The sequence below is a fragment of the Cheilinus undulatus genome, linkage group 5 (assembly GCF_018320785.1).
Source record: "Cheilinus undulatus linkage group 5, ASM1832078v1, whole genome shotgun sequence".
Classification (NCBI taxonomy): domain Eukaryota; kingdom Metazoa; phylum Chordata; class Actinopteri; order Labriformes; family Labridae; genus Cheilinus; species Cheilinus undulatus.
Genome location: NC_054869.1, coordinates 39,309,411 through 39,332,972, shown reverse-complemented (window position 1 = coordinate 39,332,972; position 23,562 = coordinate 39,309,411). Strand labels below are relative to the sequence as shown.

The 23,562-nt window shown below is 39.7% G+C and overlaps 1 protein-coding gene across 2 annotated transcripts in view; it reads left to right on the top strand.

The window, feature by feature from the left end:
• Positions 1 to 23,562, top strand: part of grid2 (glutamate receptor, ionotropic, delta 2) — a 923,745-nt gene that overhangs the window by 781,061 nt on the left and 119,122 nt on the right. For both annotated transcript variants that reach the window (XM_041786464.1, XM_041786465.1), the window contains exon 12: positions 10,375 to 10,513. In XM_041786464.1, the coding sequence (XP_041642398.1) occupies positions 10,375 to 10,513 (139 nt within the window). The remainder of the gene's footprint in view (positions 1 to 10,374; positions 10,514 to 23,562) is intronic.

Sequence of the window (23,562 nt, the reverse complement as noted above, 5' to 3'; positions counted from 1 at the left end):
ATAAAGGGAGAATTTTTCCCTCCCAATATAACTGAAAAGTAGCTTAGATAGCACACAAACATAATGGCTTTCTTCCCATATTTTATATTCAGTTGTATTTTATTCCCGGCTGGATGGGGGGCAAGGTTTGAAATTTGGAAATATAGTGTTCATTTACATTACAATGGAGTTTAAATGTTGAAGAAAATTTTAACATGCCAGAGTCATAGTCATTATCTTCCCAACAACAAAATTGTGCCTAGAGAAATTCAGAGTGGCTAGTAACTTTAAAAAAACTACCAGCCACAGCAGATATGGGGCAAAAAAAAGTTCATGTTCAGCTCTGACTTCAGCTTCCTCCCACAGACCAAGTACATGCTGATTAGGTAAACTGATGACTCTGAATTTTCCGTAGGTGTGAGTGTGGCTGGTTGTCTGGCGTTTAGTCCAGGGTGTACCCTGCCTCTCCCAAAGTGACAGCTAAGATCAGTTCCAGCCCCCTGCAACCCCAAACAGGATGAGCCATGTAGAAAATGAATGAATAATCAGTGAAAAATGATGTGATTATAAATCTAAGACTCATTGCTGTGGGGGAGTAAGTGTTGTGGTTTAACAAGTAATGTGTTAACTGGCAACTGTCAGCTGAATGTGTCACAGTTGCAACAGATGTTGAAAACTGAACATTTCTGGTTATGTCTAAAATAGACTTGAAAGGATTATGAAAAGCCACTACGTGTTAAGCTTGTTTTTTTCCTGTTCATTCAGAAAAGGCTGTCTGATCCCCAAAGTGATGGTCAGTTGTTGCTGGCTGCTCTACTTAATGCTACTCTGGGTGTCTTTTATTTAGCGGCTCAGACCTGTGCTTTAGGTCATTCTTCCTCTTATCCTGTGGAATGTAAAATCCCCAGAGCACCCTTTTCTTTAATGAAAACAGGAGAGGTTGCATGTCTTTCTCCAGTACAGGAAGTGTGTTCATCAGCAACAGTTCTACATTACTGGCACCAGGAAGTAACACTGCTATTCATTGCTGCAGGTGTAAACCAAGGAAGTAAAAGCAGCTGCACAGGAGACAAACACCAGTACTTGTGTGTGTAAATTGATTTTTCCTAGCACTCGTATTTGCACTAAACTCTCCTGTTCTTTAATACTTTACCTTTTTCTGTTAGACCTTCAGACTATCTGTGGTTGGATTCTCCTCTCTCATCTCCCTCTTAGTTTAGCTAAATGAGCACAAAACACACAGATGACTGCTCACGGCTACTGAGCGGGCCTTTTTCCAGAAATATGCTGTGGCTGTGAATTGTAATTGACCTCACGTTGTTAGGAAAGTAATAAGAAGTACAACAGCATATTATATAGAAACAGCCAAACTACAGAACCACAAAAACATTCACATAGAGAAACACACACTGTGAAACACACACTGTGTTTGGGAAGCTGCCAACACATCCAGTAAGAGCATCAACAGGTTCTCAGATATATGAGGAAGCAGGGCAGCACCCTCATCCCTCAGTGTTGAGACAAACTAATCAGAGAGGAAGATGATTGAGTCCAAACAACCTTGATCCTGTGTGTGTGGGCTGTAAATCTGATAGAGTGGGGAAGAGGCCAACACACTTTGTTCACAAAGTGGTTTCAGGTGAGACACGGAAACTTTTCAGTGATGCTGTTGCAATTTATTAACTGTCGATTTGACATTAACATCCAAATGAATCAGACTAGAGCTCTGAAAATAGCAGTGTCTGTGGCAGCTTCTGGAAGATCTATAACTGGAACTTTACAGTATTTTATTATTGACTTTATGCAAATGTTGTATTTCTATTGTAAGATTACACATCATGCATCCATCCATCTGTCCATCCATCCATCCATCCTTGAAGCCTACATCCATCCATCTGTCCATCTGTCCATACATCCACCCATCCTTCCATCTATGTGCCTGTCTGTCCATCTGTCTGTCCATCCATCCATCCATCCATCCATCCATCCATCTTTCTGGCTGCCCCTCAATCTCTCTTTCATCTATCCATCAATTCATCCATACATCCATCTGTTCATCCATCCATCTGTCCATCTATGCATCTATATATCCATACATCCATAATCCAATACATCTATCTGTCCAGTTGCCCATCCACCCATCCATCCTCTCATCTGTTCAACCGTCAGAGTCCCCAGAATTCATTCAAAAGTATATGATTATCTTTTCTTCCAAACATGATGTAGTTGAAAACTTTTCTCATTCACAGCACTGCAGCCTGCAACCAAAGGTTACTTTAATAACCTATCAGGTTGATCTTTGTTCCACCTGGTGGTAAAATGCTTTTGTAAGATACCATATTGCTGGACATTGACGGTACTGTCGTGGTCCAAGAAGAAGGGCTGTGGAGGTTTCTGTGGTAGTGTGATGTGTAGAAATATTATAAGCAAAGACTGACTGTGATTCCAATGACTCTGACCTTGATCTCCAAAATCTTATCCCTTCATCCTTGAGTCAGAGTGGAGTTTTGTGCAAAGTTTGAAGAAAATGTGCCAAAGAATTCTTGAGATATCGTGTGCACAATAATGGCCCAAATGTCAGTACTTGCATACGGACACAGGAACAACCCAAGCACATAATGCCTTCTTCCTTGGCTATCACCAGCATGGAGGCATAGAAAACAGAATAATCAAATACTGGCAGGCATTTCTACAGCAAACTGATAATCAGATTAATTGGCAACACTACTACTGCTAATCACTGATTTTCACTAAGTTTGTGAATTTTCTGTTATTTTAAGCTATTTTAGGCTTAGCAATATTTTACAAACAACTGTTGACCTGGGAGTTTGGGGATTTACTTTAAAGAAGCTATTTTAGCTGTAAGATAGTATATGGTACCTTGAGTTATCTGGCTCCTCCAAGCATCACCTCTGTTCTACTTTATAAATCATACTGAGAAACCTTTCAAGCGTAGTACAAAGAAACAGAGAAGTGTTGTGTGCACAGCTACATGGAAACAGAGTAGAGAATAGCAGGGGGAGCAGTACAGTAGAGAAAAGATTGGGAGTATGTAGAGCTATATTGAGGGGACACACAATAGGGTTCCTTTGAAGCTGCGGGCTGGCACCCACAAAGCAGCTCGATTGCTATTCCTGCTCTCGAATCCATAAACATATTCACATACAGTAGCACCTTAGTCAGTAGGTTTTCAGGAAGTGTGGGAAAAATAAAAGGTTCCTCTGATAAATGCTTTAAAGAAACTCTTCTTTATTCTAAGCCCAACAGAAAGGAGATACTGTATACAGAAATAGCCTGTTATGTAAACGGCATTTTCTTGAAGTGGTTTGAGGCTTTATTTTGAAATAGTAACATGATGGGCAGGCCAGTGCAGCTTAACTTCTAGGCCAGCAGTTTACATGTCAGAACCTGAATGAAAGAAGAAGAAAGGAAGGTGTTGTAATCATAAAAATAACAAACTTTTTTCAGATAGCTTTAAAGCTGATCCGAGCCTGGCTGAGGAGGCAAATGTTAACCAAGAGGCTAGCACTAAGATTGCTGATACATTCACTGACATTACTAAATCACACTTTAGGAGGGCCTTTTATTTGAGTCAGTGAGGGGCCCAGCAATTTCTGTGAGCAGGTCTGCCCATTAGGAAATTTTTACTTCCCCCATTTCTCCCTAATTTGACAGGAAAAACTTTTTGCTTTGATGGACAAGTGTGAAAAAGCATATTCAGGAAAATGTCAGTGCCGAATGTATGAAAACAGCTGCACTTGCAGCTTGCTCACATCCACATCACCCATGGCTCTGTCGCCTCACTCAAACATGAAGTACAGTGTGATTCTGACAACAATGCAGATCCGACAATTTCTGGAAAATCCTCATGAGTTGGGTTTTCGCCTCACAACTTGACACTGTCCCTGCATGTTGGACAGAGGAAGGGGGTCTGGAGATGGAAGGTAATATAGCAGAGTCCACTATATGATGTGACAGTAGTTTCTTTGCAGATGACGTCATGAAGCAACAGATAACAACCCTTGGGGGGCAAGAGGGGATTTCTGCATGAAGAAATGTTACATAAAAGGCCATATTTTGAGCTGTTTTTGACTATGCCAAGCATTTGAAGTGCAGAATAGAAACATTCTTAATTATTGAGCTACTTCAGGGGTCATCAATTACATTTTCACAAGGGCCAGCTTTAGTTTTGACAGAGACTCTGGGAGCCGGACTTTCAAATAGGCAAAAATGAAATAAATGTTTTGGTCTGATTAACATATTTTTAAATGAGGATTTTTATTTTCTTTCAAAATGCAGGGCATTTTTAGTCACTAGCAGTGAGATCTATCCCTATAATCTGTAATGCAGCAGGCCGCAATAAGACAGGCCTGCCCACAGAATTAGCTGTGCCCCTGAAAATCTCAGAAAAGGGGCCCTCCCCTGTTGTGATTTAGTACCAGTATTAACTCATTTTTGGCACTTTTTTCAACCCCTTTTCAATACTCTATTCTGCCATTCTGCAGCATTTTTGGCCCCTCTTTACCCATTTTTGTTCATTTTTGCCACTTTCCACTCTTTTTGCCACCCTTTTGGCAACTTTCCTTCCTATTATTGCCCCTGTGTGTCACTCTATAACCCTTTCCACTACTTTGCCGGGCTATTTGTGTTGTTTTTGCCACTTTAAACCCATGTCTGATTCTTTTTGCCTCTTTTACTCAATTTTTTAAATTCTTCAGTCCCTTTTAAACCACTTTTCTTGCATATTTTATCCCATTTGTGTCACTCTATTTTATCTATTTGTTGCCACTTTTTACCCTTTTAGAAATTTTCCACATTTTAACCTCTTTTCACCAATTTTCAGGCAAATTTTTTCCCCTTGTGCCACTCTTGAGCCTCTTTTCATCACTTAATCTGGCCATTTCTGCCAGTCCTTAACAATCAAAAAAAAAAAGTACTAATAATGGCTGACAAGAAAGATGTTAAGTCATTCTACATCTATTTCAATACTAATTGTTTTGGGGGTGGATTTAATAGCTGCAGACATTTAAAGCTGAAAGATAAAATTCAAATCCCAACATCTTTTCCTCCTTTTCTGAATTTACAGGACATAAAGCTTTAGAGGGCCTGATTTGGCCCTCGGGCCGGCTGTTGATGATCAGTGAGCTACTTTCTTGTACCAAAGGTAGAGAAAAATTCTGTAATACAACACTTGATTCAACAAAGCAGTCTGAAAATGATCAGCAGCTGTCCACAGCAGACACTACACTGTTCAGGATGGTGGGGTGGGGTAAAGGAGGGGTTGCTCCTCCTGAAGTCCACTGTCATCTCCACAGTCTTGAGTGGGTTCTGACCACACCAGGGGACCAGCTGCACCACCTTCCATATGTAGACTCATCACTAGCGATGAGGATTGTTAATTTTTATTGATATTGATACCCTTAACGATACTCCTTATTGATCAGAGTCCTTATCGATACCACTATCGATATTTTTCTATAGTTTGGTGGAAAAACAAAATGGAGAAAAATATTTACACTCAAGTGGTCTAAGCTGAGTACTGCCTGAGTTACAAAGCTATGATTCAGTCTGTGACATCTTTTTTATATCCCTCAAACACAAGCACATTCTTCATATTCACAGCTGTATTTGTTAAGGTTTCTCGTCAAAAACTGAGGTTAACTAAACAGATCATATTTTCCATCTTCAGCTCGTTAAGTTTGCTAATTAACTTGAATTCTGCTGATTCCACCATGGATTTCTACACTAGATTAATACTATTAACAAACAGGACTTACTACAAAGTTTTGGAACACTTTTCAGCATTTATCTGAGCAGCTGAAGAAGAAAATTGTCTGAAGCAGCTGAATGGAATGATATGAGAGCCTGTTACTCCCAGCGCAGGCAGATAATAATAATTGCATGTGACTTGCAGGCAGCGTCTTTTTTCCTGATGCCAACAGTTGGTCTGGTTTAATGTGATGCACAATATTGATCGCTTTTAGTTTATGTTCCCCTTGATAGAACTGATGTATGTTTTTACACCAGTCTTATCTTAAAATGATGTTACGTCACAGAGCCTGCGAGACTGGATAGCAGTATCGGTAAGCTAAAATGTTATTGATTTTCAGATTTTTTAAAAAACACAGAACCGGGTCCTTATGGATTTGGGTTTTGATTCCCATCCCTACTCATCACTATCACGGACAAGACCGATGACAGTGGTGTCATTCACAAACCTCAGGAGTTTCACCGAGGGGCCCCTGAGGTCCAGTCATTAGGGAGAAGAGCAGTGGGGAGAGGACGCGACCCTGGGGGGCACCATTGCTGGTGGTCCGAGTGTTGGATGTGATGCTCCCCTGCCTGATCTGCTGCTTCCTGTCAGTCAAAGATTATGCCAGTCTTGCTCAGTTAAATGATTTAGATTTATGACCATTTTTATGTATATATTTCATGTTGTTTACTCAATATAATGAAAATTATAATATATCTATTCACGCTGTAGTGTAAATTGCCTTGAACTATAAGATGTTTTTTACCAGTAGAAAATTTAAAACAGAGGGTTCATGCCCCCTTATAGTCAAGCAAAAATGTAACAAAAGAAAACAGTTCAAATAAAAGCAAAAGGAAATCACTCTATTGTATTACCTGTTAATCTCTAACACTGCAGATATTCAGATCAGCTTCCAATATGAAGCTTAAACCTTTCTGTCTACATTTAGACATTTAACTGTCTAAATGACATGGTTGTAAAAACAGAAATTATTGTAAGGTAATACTGTATAAGCTTCAGTGCTGATATTGTGACATTGAGTTACACAGACACTAAAAGGGCACCAGGAACTTCAATTATTATACTCTGCACTATTTCAACTACATTTTAAGAGCTTCACAGTAAACGGGATGAGCAGTTTCTGAAATTTTGGCAACTTTAAAATCAATGTCAAGCCCCTCCTTAAATAAATCACATAAAGGGCTTTTTTCAATCTTCTTCTCAAAGTTCACTTAATTTAACTGAGCTTCATAAATCTGATTTTTTTTTTTTTTACAATATCTGATAAAGATGTTCAAACTGCCTCTCTAACTGTTACTCTGTCCTCCTCTGTCTTTCTCTCAAACACACACACTTAAAAACACACACATCTTCAGAGCACAAAACCAAATGACCTTTTCAGACAGTCTGTTGTACTTGAACTTGTTTTGACATCAGTGTTGTCCTGGGACAAAGAGAACTAAAACATCTCAGTGAAGCTGACAGTGTCTGCCAACTTTCATATTTTGGGACATCCAGATGCAAAACTTCAGCAGTCATTGTCCCAAACCTAGTATATATTTTATAAAGTCACTTTTGCAGCCAGAAATAAATGTGAAAAAAAAAAAAACAATCTGAGACAAGATAATATATTTTTTAGTTTTTTGTTCAGCCACTTGGCTAGAATTTGTGCATAGCTTCCTTAGGTTTAATGATGTGCAAATGTCATATTTCCAAAGCTCTGACATAGTCTGAGATGTTGCAGTCATTGTTTGGGACATGTTTGGACATTTCTGGCAGTAGGTGTGAGGAGAGAAAAGCTACTCTTCCTGCTGGTTGTATCCATACAGACCTGCCCCTCTCTATACGCAGACCACGCATAGCGCATAGGGCCTCATCACCTGGGAGGGCCTCACTTTTAGTTTTTTCTTCTCGCTCCCTCTGCACATCAGGCTGGTGTTTTTATGGTAATATGATCAAGGTAATGTATATGTGACCAAACACAAACTTCACCTTGGTGTCATTAACACAAGATTTTTGGAGATCGGTTCCATCCATGATCAATTAAGTGTGAACAGTGTCCGCTTGCTCTGCTTCTCTCTCCTGCTCACTGATATTTGCTGCACCGAAACCCCCATAGATACACCCACTGGTCCACAGCCTCTCTTGTCAAAAGTCAACTTCTTCCATTATTTAGTTGTGTTTTGATGATGAAACTTCAAAAAGTTCCAGCGCTGATTTTGTTCAGGATTTAATGACTTGTGCGAACTTTCTCATACAGATCAGCTGTTTTAAAATCAGATCACGGGTGAACAAACCAGCAACATTATCGCTAACGTTCGTGTAGGGGAAGGGACTGCACAGGATAAATTGACTTAGCAAAGTAAATCAGTCACAATTAAGTAGAGACAATAAGGTAACAAATGCAGCTTTCAACAAATGCACCTAGAAACGCTTCCTAGAGCCAGTTCTGCCCACATCAAAGCTTCTTACTTGTGATCATGGTGTGTGATTAGAGTCTGATGTCCAACAGATCCAGAAGTGAGCAGTGGTCAGTCCAGTCAATGTTCCTTCCATGGTTCCAGCAAGTTAAAAGTCTAGTGGTGCCAAGATTCAGCTTTAGGAGGAGAGTAGGGCTCGCATTGTCCTACTGAGGTGGGGGAAGTTTTGCATGTCCTTCTTTGGATAGCTGTGGGATTTCTGCAGCACTCCTGTCCTCAAGTTGGGAACAAACAGTTTACAATGGAAGACAACTGGTCTGCTGCTTGGATGGCGGTGGAGTGGCCCTGAATGGGGGTCTCTTGCCCTCTCTGATAGGTCTCCTATCAAAGAGGGACTTTGTCAGCTATATATAATTATATAGTATAGTGTAGTATATATATATAATTCGAAAATTTCTCTCCAAACAAAAAAATAAGGCTTCAGGACTACCATTAAGGCAGAGTCTCTGTTTCACGAAGACCGCCAAATGGCTTATTTCCTACACTTGCTTTGATTAATTTAGCTAAATGGGCAAGGGCCTCATGTTGATTTTTAGCCTCCAAGTTACAGAAACAAAACCACCCGGCAGGGCCAGAGGTTTTCCATATAATATAGAAAGGGCTTTCCATACCTAGTAAAATGCTCTTCATGTATTCTCCAATCCATCCTTTGTTTTTTTTTTTTTGTTTTTTTGGAAAATGCGTACCTCAGCTTGCAGGAACAAACAGCAGATGAAATGAAAGTAAAGATTTCATTACCACAGTGCTATGCATGAGCATCTCTGCAGGGAAAAATAAACTAAAAGTCTTGAAAGACTGACAAATTTTCAAACATGTAACAGAGCTCAAGATGTCACATAATTCAAAGCAAGAGCAGCCATATGGGAGAAAAAGACAGAGCAAACATGAAGGGGGATTATTTGACATGAATATAAGGTGCAGCACCACATATTATTCTGCCCTCAGGGCTCGTGGTAAAACCTGATGTCAACAGCAAATGTATTGCCTGAGAAAGATCCAGTGAACCAAGAGAGGGGGAGACAGAGAGGAAGAGATAACAAGCGCTGTAAGCGATGCAGAAAAGGCCTGAAAGGAAGACAGAAAATATCAAGAATACAGTAGAGGAAGAGAAGAGGTGTGAGATAAGGGGGACATGGGATTACGGGGGTGTCACATATATTATTGAGTCTGGGCTCGGGGAGAGCGTCTGTTGGTGTGAGTCGACATCACAGCGATCCCCTGCCACAAGGATGAATGAGGCTCATTTCTAACAGGCTTCAATAAAGCAAGTGAGGAAGAGCTCAGGCGCTGTGAATCAATCATTACCCTGTGTGCTTTTGTGTTTGCGTGTATTAGCTATGCATATATAATGTCTTCAGATTTCTGTGTATTTGTATAGAAGGGTTAGCCCACATCTACCTGACAGCAGTGGAAAAAGATGAATGTGTGCTATTTTTTCATCCTGGACAAAACATCCAAACATTTTTTCAGGGTTAGAGTGACAGCCAATTTTGGCGCTTACACAAAGCTGAGACGTTTTATTTTTTTTATACAGTTGCACAACAAGATTTCACAGGACAAGGCCACAAAAGCTGTTTTTAACACAAGACAGGGATAAAGAGGTTTTATATTTGCAGCCACTTTTCTTTGGAATGTGCTCCAGGCTATGTTAAATCCTAATGGGGCGGCCTGACAAGCATTTAAACATTAGGTTTAAATTAATCAAGCTGGAAGTCGGTTTACATAATTTACTGCTAATGCGGCATCCATTTTTCAGCTTGTGTCCAAACAGTTCTGTCTGCAGGGCTTTAAGATGGATTTTGTATTAAGACATTTAAAAAGAACTAGATCCACTTTGCAAAGGTTACATCTTTGAAGTGTGTAAATATTATCAAATCTCCAAGATGTCTTCTTGTGATATTTTAGATGAGCATGGATTCAATTCTATGCTCTTTCTTCCACTTCGTGCCGCCATGTGAAGATCAGATCTCTTCCAAAGCTCCAGATCAGATCTGTTAATCCAAACGTAATCTTTCAGGATGTGCTTTGCTGTTTCAACAGCTTGTTCTGCTGTAGCAAAGACTTCTTGAATGAGTTCAAGTGATGCTTTTTTCTCTAACTGAGCTTTCTTTCTTTCTTTCTTTCTTTCTTTCTTTCTTTCTTTCTTTCTTTCTTTCTTTCTAGGTGGAGAGGTGCCCTACACCACTCTAGCCACGAGGATGATGATGGGCTTTTGGTGGATGTTTGCTCTTATTGTCATCTCATCGTACACTGCCAATCTAGCCGCTTTCCTCACCATCACACGCATAGAGAACTCCATACAGTAAGTACTCAACCCCTTTTATTTCTTTTGACTGTACTGTAGGTTTGGCTGAGACTGGTAGGTGAAGTGTCCATCAGATTTATAGGGATAATTCTGTATTTTTTAAGTTGGGTTGTATACTAGAGCATTGCCCCTTCAAACAGGACATGCTTGGAAAAGCTAGGCTAAACAGCATAGCAGACAGACTTTTTTTCTCCACAAAATCCATTTAGCTTTGGGTAAAATGGGCAAAAAAACAATGCTGGCTCAACTGTACGCTATATCAAACTTTTTTTTTTTTTTTTTTGGCATTTTTAATTTTACCCCGATAGTCTCTGTGTTTGGCATTATTTTGCAATGCCAGCTTCATCTACCAGGCACATGCTCTTCTGCCTCAGCATATCTGAACAGCTGTTAAAGTTAGTTATTACAGCTCAGTTTCCCACTTTTCTAACCTTGCAAAGCAGATGGCTACGCCTGTTTCTTTGTTTCTCACTGGCAAATCCATCTGAATCGTTTGGGCCCGGTTAGAAAGTGACAGGACCAATCAGCGACAAGTACTTTTAGGCATTGCAGAGTTGTGACGTATGCAAGCAGCGACAAGAGGCCAGTGCAATTATGGCGGAAGACATAAGCGTGGATGCTGCTAAAGCACCAGTTTTATCAGAACTTGACATTTCTTCGTTAAAAGATGAACAAAGAAGAATTGAGTTCTTTTCTTTTCAAAAACGACAAAAGTTGTGTACTGACATGTCTACAGTCGCCATGGTTTGCTTTATGCAGTTTTATATGGCGTAGCTGTGCACGCGCACCTTGGTAGTGGCGACGATGTCACGTGTTTTGTTGCTCTGATTGGCTTGTAAAGATGTGACAGAGAGAACTTTCATCTTATGTCCCTCTGAGTTGTTTTGCAAATGCTCTGCCTTTCCCAAACGCTGAATATCGGTGTGTCAGGTTACCACTTTTCCACTTCAACAGTAGTTTTCATCTATTGCTTGTCTAATTATCAGCCATTTAACGAATGAAGCGACAGCCATAAACTAACTTTGAGGACAAATTTCTATTCAGCTCTTCCGGTCAGTGTTGTTTTTTTTCCTATTTAATTTATCTTTTAGAAAAATTGAAGAAGTCTGGTGAAACGGCAGCATTCGGTAAGGAAGGGAACTCTGGATGGGTAGTGATGCAGGCTGCAGGTGTCTGTGAGCTGCCATCCTTGATTAGAAAAGTCCTAAAGAAGTTTTGTGAAGTCCCACTCGTGATAACAGCAGCTCTTGTATTCATGAGCTCAAAGTTTGTACACTTAGACCAGAAGGTAACTTGTAATCTCTCTTGCTGACCAGTAAAGTTTGTCTCCCCTCTTTCTTCCTACTTCTGTAGAGGTATCCCCTCATATCCACCGCAAACTGCACGTCATCATCACTCCAGTCAAAATCTTTCATTTCAGTTTTGTTTTTGTCTTAGCTACTTGTTCATTCCTCTGATAAACCCCTGAAACAGCTGTTCAGATACGCTTAGGCGGAAGAACATGTAGCAGGTAGCTGAAGCTCGCATTGCAAAATAGTGTCAAACACAGAGGCTTCAGTATAGCGTACAACTAAACCAGCATTGGTTTTTGGGTCTGTTGAAAGTGGCAATGCTGTTTAAATTGTGATATCAACGTAGTAGGGGAGGTAAGAGAGAGAATTTCTCTGTGTTGGCATGGTTTGCGGTTGGAGCTAGGGTTCTGGAGATCATGGTTCAGCCCTCTGGAGGTGTCATGGGACTAATTAAATGAAACACTACAGCAACTTTGACAGCTTAAGTGAAGTGTTGCCATCTTGCTGCCCACTGGAAACGGCTTCATATTACAGAGTTCTGTCACTGTCTTTCACAACTTCACTTGTACAGTGTGAGTACTCAGGCTGTGCACGACCAGCAGACTGTATAGAGTGACTGTGCACAATACTCGTGTATCACAAGCAATTCAGTCGCACAGCATGAGCTGACTTTTCACCACAACTGTTAGAGAGTTGGGTGGAAATCCCACAGTGTATGCCCAGCTTCGAAGGCTTTTAAGAACAAATTTCCTCTAAAAACGTGTTGGTTTGTTGCTAACCCTCAAGCGCAATAAATCCACAGCGGTCTGAAGTCTCTGTTAACAGATAAACATCATGTGTTAACAATATTTGTGCAGATTGAACATGCATTCAGAGATTTGCTTTGTATTTTGTAGCATTTTGGACATACAGTCAATATTGGTAAGGAAAACACACTGGCAGCTCACCATCTTTTCCCAAGTCTCTAACCAAGAATACAAGAACATAAATCTTCAACCATTTTCCCCAAAACTAACTTTTCTAGTTTTAGCTCTATATGAAGCTGCACATCAAATTCATGCATACATTTCGGCTCTGTAATGAAATCAGTCCAAGCCCAGGAGGTCTTAATATGTATGCATTCATTCACACATATGCAAACACTCATGCTAAATCACAGCCATGGAGTTTGTGTGTAGAAATGCATACATGACAAATGGTTTCCAACACTCAATTTCATATTGCAGACTTCCTCAAGTGTGTCTTATTGTATCCCAGTGTGGAAATCTGTTCAAGCAGGCAGGTGTAACGCACCAGAGGCAACACACTTATGTGCCCACACAATTACTCTCCCTATCCTTTTCTATTCCCTCTCTCCAACATATTTCCTCTTCTCTTTCTTCATTCCATTGTAGGACAGTAATTTCCGTTCTGCTGCACGTTCGGATCCTTCATTGTGTCTGCGTGTGTTTTTATGTGTATGTGTGGCCGTGGTAATGTTCATGAAGATCAGGAAGATAAGGAAAAACAGAGAGCGAGTATGAGACACAAGAAAGTGTGTTTTTTTTTTTTGTTTTTTTTAACATGTTCCTGTGCAGTTGGAGGCAAAGCCTGCGTTCACTTTTCCACACACACCCACACATAGTCAGTCCCACACATATTATTTCCCTAAGCTCTGTGCCCTGTGTTTATCTATCCTTGTGATAATATGTTCGCCTGCCTCTCTCCTGGTGGCACTAGGAAACACTCATCTCTCATTGGACTAATCAGCATGCCGAAACATCCGCTATGCCCGGCAGTGCCACGGTTAATTGTGCTTGGCTTTGGAATAAACAACATTTATTTCTCTAAATCTCATCACTATCTGTCTCCTAATTTGTTTCTGCCACTTTGTCTCTTCATCATTTCCTTTTTGCATCCTTTTTTCTTGCCTTCTCTCCTTTCCTTACAAGTTTCCTCCCCTCCTTTCCTTACAAGGCCTCCTCTAGTCTCTTGTAAATGAAGTAATCACTTCTATTATTAGTTTTTCTTCTCTTAAACTTGCTGTCATTATGGAGAGCCTCAGTGTTCACCGCCTCATTCAGTATCTATTGAGCTAATTAAGGATTTCCATAAATTTCAATGCATTATCTTTCATGTGTTGACTCTTCTGGGGTCATTAGTGACATAATTACACCCTAAATGGTGGCGCCCACATGGCCTTTGGGCTGCAAGTATGGGTGGCACAATGAGCAGCTAGAGCCCAAAATAAACAGCGAGTAATCATAAAGGCTAATAAACATCAATGAAGAGAGGAAATGAGCAGTTGAGTGAGAAAAAAAGGGCTGTGATGTTGCGATGAGTATGCACTTTTACGTGATAAATACTTGATTTACATACCACACAGATGGGACAAGAGCAAGTGATTGAGAGAGCAAATTAGCAAACTATGGAGACAAAAAAATCAAGCAAATGCAGCGACAGGAAAGAGAGAGAAGGCTCGAGGAAAGATGAAGGCATGGCCGTCTCAGTGAGCCATCAGAAGAGACAGGGTTTTTAAGTATTAATGCCCCTGTTTCATCCTGGAAATGAAATAACAAGTGAGCATTCAGAACCCTCTCTGGACTATTTCACGCTTGGATGTTTTCCCTCAATTTCAGTGTGAATCCTCTAGGAAAACAGTGAGGGATGGCAGCAGAGAATGGTGAAGAGAGGAGGCAAGAGAGGAAGACACAAGGAGACAAAATGGTTAAAACATTATAAAGTGGAAGAGATGGGAAAAAGAGGGTGAAGGAAAGATCAGACGGATTAGGACAAAAGGGGTAGAGAGTGTTGCAGGTTAGGAGGTGGAAAAAACAAACAAGGAAAGTAAAAAGAGAGTGGATGGAGGCATGAAGAAGAGAGGGGAAGGTTTGAGGTTTGTGTTGATGAAATTCAGAATGAAAAATGGATTTTGGACAGGCGAAAAGAGAGAGATGGAGCAGATGAGCTGGTGAGGGTGAAAAGAATTAAAGACAAATACCTTACACAGCCAGTCAGGCCTCTGTGTGCTAATGTGTGAGTATCTGAGCGTATCGTGACCAATGGCTGTTTTGTTTATATGCATTAATGTCTGTTGCACCGCTGTGGTCGGCCAGAACAGCAGAGCTGTCTTGTTTTTCCTACTGGCAGCGGCTCATTTAGCTAATTAAGCTCAAATGAATCTTTCCGGGGCCATGGAGTCAAGTTTTACTGTCACATTGTCTCTGTGACAAGAATCCCTTACAGCACTCATTTTGTGACGGCTCATGGTCACAGTAATGAACCAAATAGTTAAATTAACTCTTGTATTGTTGGGGTACAGACGCTGGCTACTCCAGGAGTAGAGAACATTCACTTCTAATGATGAGACCTTGTATAATAGTGTCTAATTTTGAAATACAATAAACTGAAAAAATACATTTCTTGATTATGAGCTTAAAATAACAAGGAGGTGGGTTTCTGGTCACCTAGTGGTTATGTCTGTGTGTCTGTGTGCAGAGGCTGTTGGCCTCAACAGACCTGGGGTTCAGAATTCTGCATGTCTTTCCCCACTCTCCATTTTCCAACTCTGTCCATTACACTGTTCCTCAAATAAAGGCATAAGAACCTATAACTCAATCTTTAAGAAAGAAACACAGGGAAAGTCGATCATCAATCATTCAATCTTAATTTGTATAGCACCAATTCATAACCAAAGTTATCTAAAAACACACAAAAAGGGCAGACCTAGACTACTCTTGATGTCTTTTTCAGTCTAAGCCACTTAGTCAAGAAAAAAAACACTAATATTTTCTTTCTACTAGCAGCTATTTTAAGTATTTTTTGCCGTTACTTATATTTGGTGGTATGGCTGTTTTTGGTTCCCCATGCCCTTTGGGATCCCCCTGCCTTTTCATTAGCTTAGAAAGCACCAAGCTGGAGCAGCACCCGTTCCTGCCCTTCCTGTGCATACAAGGAAAGCCTGATGCATGGAGAGAAACCTCAAAACACTCAAAGCAGAGCAGAGCATCTGTGACAACAGAATGACATTGGTTAAGTCAGATGTAGCATAATGGAGGAGCTGGGGTGGAGGAGGGGTGCAAAAGCAGCTTGCAGAGGGAACAGGAAAGAGAAGCCAAGCTAGAGCAGCTTAAGTACGATGGCATGACTGCATTTAGCCAATAAGAAGCTTAGTGTGAAGCGGATGGCAGTCAGCTGATGAGGGATTGTGTGCGATCAGCTGATCTCGATGAAATGGCAGCACTTCACACAGTGGCCAGCCTAAACTAAGCCTAATTTGTAAAGACCCAATGTTTATCATCATGTGCTCATCATTACAGTGGTGAGGAATACCCTCCCTTTAACAAGCAGGAACTGAGAGCAGAACCAGATTTATGTTGACAGCCATTTGGGGAAGTCATGCTTGGGGTGGATGCAGGAAGAGGGACTAGAGAAACAACAAAACAACAAATGGAAGACAAATTTATGGCTGTTGTGGCCATAAACTCATTTTCCATTTTGTAGGATATGAATATCAATAATGATGGCTTTAAGCTTACTCTTAAAGGTAGAGAGTGTCTGCCTCTAGAATCCTGACAGGTAGAAGATTCCAGTGGAGAGGGGCCTAATAGCTGATATATAAGGATCTACCCCCTATACTACTTTAGGGTTCTACCTAAAGTCCTAATAACACAGTACAGTAGTAGTGTACTGAACAACATAATACAATACGGTGTGATATGTGACAAAACCATACCATACCATACCACACCATACTATACCATGCTGTACAATACCATATCATATGCTACCATATGTTACAATAAGATGATGACAAGAAGACAAGAAGACAACAGATACTATACCACAGGCAGCAGTATTGCAATACTTGAGACATTCTAAGACATCCATGAAATTATGTATATCACTATATCTGATGAAAAGTATAAAGTGTCCCCAAAAAGATAAAGTGAAGGATTCATACAGTATATTCATTTTCAATCTAGTGACATTTTGACATCATTTCATGTTTTTCCTTTAACTCTTTTAGTGATTTCAGACATTATCCCACTCTGTTACTGTTCTTCTTTTTCTGTGCTTTATTGGCTGGTGGACTAATGCTTAAGTTGCAGTCCTTCATCTTATGTAGCGGTGATGCTGTGAGTCAAACTGGGAAAAAAAAAAAAAACTTTTAGATATTTTAGATTTTAGATAATGAGATCCGGCACCAGCAATTTAATAATTGGTTCACACAAGTCAGGATGACAGGATGGCTGTATTAGTACTTTCTCCTTCTTAACTTTCAATTTAAAGATAAAAGAAAACAATCTAAATTTCATATGTGTATGGTGGTCCCAAATATTGACAGAATGCATTATATACAGCATCATGGGATATATTAACTGACAAGACAAAACCCCAGAAGACTTTAACGCGTGAAAACCCTGCTCCTAATACCTTGTTTAGCTGCTCCACATAAATAAATAAAAACATAAACAAATGAAAAACCTCTTCAGGTTTTTAGTACTTGCTGTTCCAGGTTGCTGGGACATCAGAAGTACTTCTAAGGATCTTTTAAAAAGCTAAGCAATTACAGTTTATTAAAAAAAATACAGCAATTATAGCTTACACAACAAACACAAAGTTGTGTTGCATTATAACCTCAAAGATTACAGGGGTTTTAGTTTGGTTTTAGCAGTGAGTTGCCAATGGTTTTCAGTGGAGGATGAACAATTACCAGAATTTACTCTCCAGGATTTACACACAGAAACCTCATTTGGATGCAATAATTTACTTTAGGTTTAGGCTCTTTTCTCTCCCTCTCTCTAGTTTACACACAACGCATATTTCACACTTGTGTGCTTTACTTTTTATTACAGGAAACATTGAGCTCTAACTACGTAATGAGTGCATAATTTCACACATTTTAGAGAGGGTCAAGATTTATGCATTTCAAAATAAATCATTTTAATGTATTATTGTGATATTTTAAGATACTGGATTCTGAGTTTTCATGATTTGTAAGCTGCAATTGTTAAAATTCAACCAAAACAAGGGGTTAAAATATTTTAGCTTATTTGGAATTGATCTAGAGTATGTGAAAGGTTAATGTATTGAATTAGAATACAAAAAAGTTTTTTTTTTTTCACAATATTCCAAATTCTTGAGATGCATAGGATTAAACAGCTGACTGTATAGGTTTAAGCAGCCTAAACAGAGCTTTTCATAAACACCAGCTGTCAGCCAGACAGCTTACTTCATCACATCTGGCTTCTTTTCTTCTATTGTTGACTAAATTAAAAAAAGAAAAAAAAAGTTTCACTAACTATAAAATTCACTTTTTCTGTACACTTGACTGTATTTCAAGATGTGTTGAGTTAAAATAAAGTAATATTAGATTAACAAGACTGGGATAAAACCTAGTATATGGCTGACTGCAACTATCTGGGGTGCCTGTTGAAATATCTGACTGAATTGTGTGTTCTGGCAGTGATTTTTTGTTGGGATTTGTACTTGTGCTGTCCCTAATGTCTTTGGGTTGAGAATTGAAAGATCCCAAAAGTTTTAAATATAAAGCCCTGTCAGCAGGAAACAGATCGACTCATACATTGCATGAATATATTTGACATACATCTGGGAAGGTTAATAAAATAAATAATACTGCTTTGTCAAAATATTTCCCAAATAAATCAAACTCTAAATAGAACATGGGGACAGTAGATAAACCATAAAACTGAAAGTATGACTAAATATTACATAATGTTTTGTATAAAGGTTACACAACCTGGTACTGTCCTTATTTATATGGATTTATTGTTACACATCAAGTCAACCACAGCACTAATGTTGTTGGCAGAACGGTGAGGAGAAAATATCCTCCCTTTATTCTGTGCTCTTTTGTGCAGGGAGGGGACACATCACCACAGGAGATGCGCAAAATATCTTCTCCACCATGACAAGCTTTTGTTGTAGCTTTCTGATCTGGTTTTAACAAGAAATGTGATCTAGCATCATCCATGCTAACAGCTAACACAGCAGAAGGCCCTGGATATGCTGGACAAGCCGACCATAATGATCAGAAATCCATACCGAAACAGAGCTGGAGTAGAGCAAAACATCTGTCACAGAAATCTTTCAGTATTGCTCTGTGAGTATGTTTTAATAAAGACATGTCCAGTTCAGACAAAACCAGTGCTGTAGCTAAGTCCCTGCTAATCCCTCTACTAGCAGATCTTGTTTACAACCACTCACAACAACTAACCCTTCTCCCCTTAACTATTATATACTCATGCCAAAGCAGGTCAGCAGAAGAGCGATATCGTTTTCTGTAGGAAAAACTTCCAGTTTTGCTCTCTGTGCTTGCTTTATTAAAGAATTGTCGATATCTGACTAAAGTGCCACTATGGCTAATTTGAGCTAATCGCTCCATTAGCAGACCTGACTCTGTCCATTAAAAACTGCACATGGTTTATTTACTAAACAATAATCCAACATTAATTTGACTGAATTTCACATCATGAGCAAAAAATGTTGTGACCTGAGCTTGACAGATAGGCACTGCTGAAGTTTGTGAACAGTGGAACTTGTTGGCGGATAAAATTCAAGCCGCTGTATCGGAACTGGACCATTTTTCAGTTTAAAAATAAGAGCAAAGAGCTACACCCAAAGCTTGTCTATGCAGAGATGTTTTTGCACGTCTCCTGACTGGCCTTGGCATCAATTTTATTTGTCAAATGACAGCAGCAGTAGCCTGTAAGCTCATTACAAGCACATGCCTACTACCTCATTTTGTGTTGGCGCTCTGATTGGCCCATCATGAAAGAAAATTCGACCAATCATCATTCAGAGATTTTTTGAAAAGTCCTGCTCTTCCCAAACACTTAATATGGGAGGTTTCCCAGATGAATGTGAAATATATTCATGTAATAGATAAATGAAACAGTATATCTGGAGTGTCAGGTTACTGCTTTGTAACGTGAAAGAAATTCATCCATGAAACCAAAACCTTGGTTATCTAATTCATCCAGTGGAGTGGGTTTTTTTTAAACCTCTATTCGAAACTACTCCTGTCTTGATTTGTTTAATAGACCAAAGAAGGCAAGATTTTTAACCCCCCCAGGCTGGCTTCTGTTTCCTACATGCTGACTACTCCATATGTCTGTTGAAAGTCCTGATGCATTAAATATACACTCACCACCAACCTTCATTCAAAATCTCTGTGTCTTCCTCTGTTATCTTTTTCTTTTGAATTATTAACAAATGCTATGCTTTTTAATCTGGATTTTTTTTGCCTGTGCACACGTTGCTCCCTCCCTCTCCCGCCTACATAATCTTGCACCATTAAATAACAAGCTCAGACTTCCTGCCCGGTGAAACCAATCCACAGAGGGGGAATCCTGGTCGGAAAGTGCGCTGACAGGCGTACATCGTCTCAGGGGAGTGGTGGGGAGGAGAAATTATTAAGGCCAAAGATTAATTGACGGCAATAAAAGATTCATGTTCACAGCAAAGTTCATTAAAATGTTCAAAGGGTTTCTTTTTTATAGAGCAGGTCAGAGAGACAGTCGAGGAGGGTGAGAGAGAAAGAGAGAGAGGAGCTACAGGGGCTGTAACTTCCACTCTGTGTGTTACATTACCTGTGTGTGGGTTTGGATGTACACGTGTTTTTGTCTTAGACAACACTCCAGTAATAATGTCAACCTACCTACTCATATTTGCACCCATTGTTAAATCTGCTCAGTGGGTGTACTACAGCTGAATTAATGAAGTAAGATACACTTCTCTTGTTGTTCTTCATTAAGCAGGACATGTTGAGTGTTTTGTGTGCATGTTTTCCTGTTACAAATGTGTGTCTCTCAAATCCATGGGTGGTATGCAGCAGCCATTTAACAAACAAACAGTAATTAGTTCCTGTAATAGTTCTCCATTACATTTCTCAGCGGCCAAACTCTTTGAGAGGCAACCCAAGCACTGTTGCGTTATAATTAACAATAGCTCTTGTTTCCCCCCAGAGGTGGCAATTTATGGGTGAAGGGTAGAACGAGAGAGAGAGAGAGGAGGTGAGAGGAAAAAATAACAAGGCAGACTGACTTGTGCCTTTTCCAGTTCTATTTCTTAAGTGCCTCCCCTTTCCTCGCTATGATTGCAGAGATCAACCATGTGCAGCTTTTTCTGCTCTGTGAACTAACCGAGTGCTGCTGTCTCAACTGCTTTCCACCCACATTTTTCTCACATTCGTCAGTCATAGCCAATCACAGTTTTTTTTTCTATTTTTGTTCCATGTCGATTACATGTCACTGCCAACTCCCACAGCTGGCCCATGGAGAGTTTAGATCCAAATCATCACTCACTGATGGGAAAGAGATGGTGTGAACTGCCGTACAGCTGGGCACTGCATGAATAAATCATGTTGGCTGCCCAAAGCCCACCTCTGCAGACCTGGCCAGCCCTCAATGGGACGAATGGAGACAGACACAAAGGCTTGATCATTCAACATGTCCTCTCTGGGTACATGGAAGTGCCAAAGCAGAGGCACTACAGTGAGGGATTCATCCAGGCCAGAGCCAGAGGATTGGCAAATGCCTTAAATGCTCTCCATCACACCTGTGTGCAACCTTTTTATGTTTTTTATTTGTTTTTGGCTGTACACAGGTATTTGTGCTCAATCAATTATTTCATTCCCTCGTAAAAGGTAGAGACCATGGATTGACTTCTGATGAGGCAGAACAGTGTAAAGGAGCTTTATGACTTTTAATGAATACTTGAAGGCTGCCTGGCACACCTGGGTGATGCCATCCAGTATAAACTGTGTTCCAAATTATACTGGTTTTGTTCATTTTTTCCTATAGTTTATATACTTGGCAGTCAATATGATTTTTCATTCCTCAACAATCATTGTAATCTGGATTTTATTTAAGAAAATCACCAGTGATGCAGTGTTCCAAATTAATATGCAAAGCAGAGTTTAAAAACACTCAAATCAAAGCTATTTCAATTCAAAAGCATTGTTACTCATCAAATTCCATATTAACATATGAGCCCTTCTTTGATACCATCTTAAAAACTCATTCATCCATTGAACTTGTAAGTCCATGTATAGTTTCTGCCTATATTTCCTTTGAGGATGCCAGAATTGCCTCCCAGAGCTCCAGTTTTGAGGTGAACTGCCATCCATCCTCACAAGCTTCCCTTTAAATATGCTCCACAGGTTCTCAGTAGGGCTGATGTGAGGGGATGATGGTGGCCACACAATGATTTTTCCTCCCTTTATGCCCATAGCAGCCAAGGCTTCAGTGGGATATTTCACAGAATGGGACTACGTATTGTCTTGCACTAAAACGATTTTACTCTAGAGGGCATGGTTCTTCTTCTTATACCATGGCAGGAAATGGGCAGTTATGAACTCCACAAATTTTGCTGAGGTCATTTTGAAATCTTAAAGGGGCCTACCAACTCACTTCCAATGATTTCAGCCCAAAACATCACTCCACCATCTCCTTGCTGATATTACAGCCTTGTTGGGACATGGTGGCCATCCATCAACCATCCAGAACTCCATCCATCTGGACCATCCAGTGTAGCACGGCATTCATCAGTGAATAAAGCTGCTCTTTAAATACAATGAGTTTGCCTTACAGAAACTTTACCTCAACAAACCCATCTGGGCTCTGAATCACACACAAATCTTTTCACAGTATGGCGATCTCTCTTAATTTTGGTAGAATATCCAGTGATTTCATACCTTTCGCAAGATACTGCACTATGTCATATGTTTCGTCTGCAGAAAGATCTTTCATTTTCCTGTATTCGTGAGACCTGAGACTTGCTTAATAATGTGGAACTGTCTCCTTAAGAAGTTTCCCTTTAATGAGGGCTCACCTGGCAAACCAATGACTAAACCTGTCTGAGATTGATGTCAGTGATGGAAACTGACAGAAGAAGCAGCACAGTTGAAAACTTAAATAAAAAAAAAAACTAAAAATCTAATATTTTTTTTAATTGGAATTGCATTTGCATAATATTTTGGAATACAATGTATTCATTGTGTTTCCATTGATATACTACGCTCCAATCCCAAACTTTGACCACACAATGGACTGAAAGATGAATTCTTAGACAGTTTTACCATTAGACAAAGGTAAGGCAACTGTCTGGGACCTCAAGATACAGCATCAAATAATACCATTGGTTAATGATTCTGTTGTTTACCTGTATTGATGAATGGTTTTAACACAGAGTTGATCACAATGAAAAAAGACAAAAAACAAAACCTGAAACTACCTTCCAAGAGTATTTTGAATGCAAATTGGGTGCAAGCAGTGAATAAAATGGCATCAAATAAGGTTAGGTAAATCCTTATATGTGAACTGGTGGAATACTGTGTGTCGAAATGGCTTGCAATAATTAAAAAGTATGGTTTTTGACTTCAGAACTGATATTGCACCAATAATGAGCACATTTACTTATTTTCATAAGTCCTACCTGGCTGAGAGACCTTTTAAAAATATTAAGATGTGATGAGTTTGAGTTACGGAGCCCTTGCAAGAGGTGATAAGCAAGTGCTGGTGGGTATTTGCAAATTTCTAATTGAGATTTGAGTATATCCTGCAGTCCTATGGCTTTAATTCCTGATAGGAGGTACTTAAACAGATTTTATTCACAGTTTGATTGCTTTTAGCTAAATGGTCTTTTCCTGAGGACTCCAAATAACTAAACATGTCCTTGAATTCAGTTGAATTATTGTCTTCTTTTACTTGTGTTCAGCTTGTGCACCTGTTTCTTCTCATTTTTTTCTTA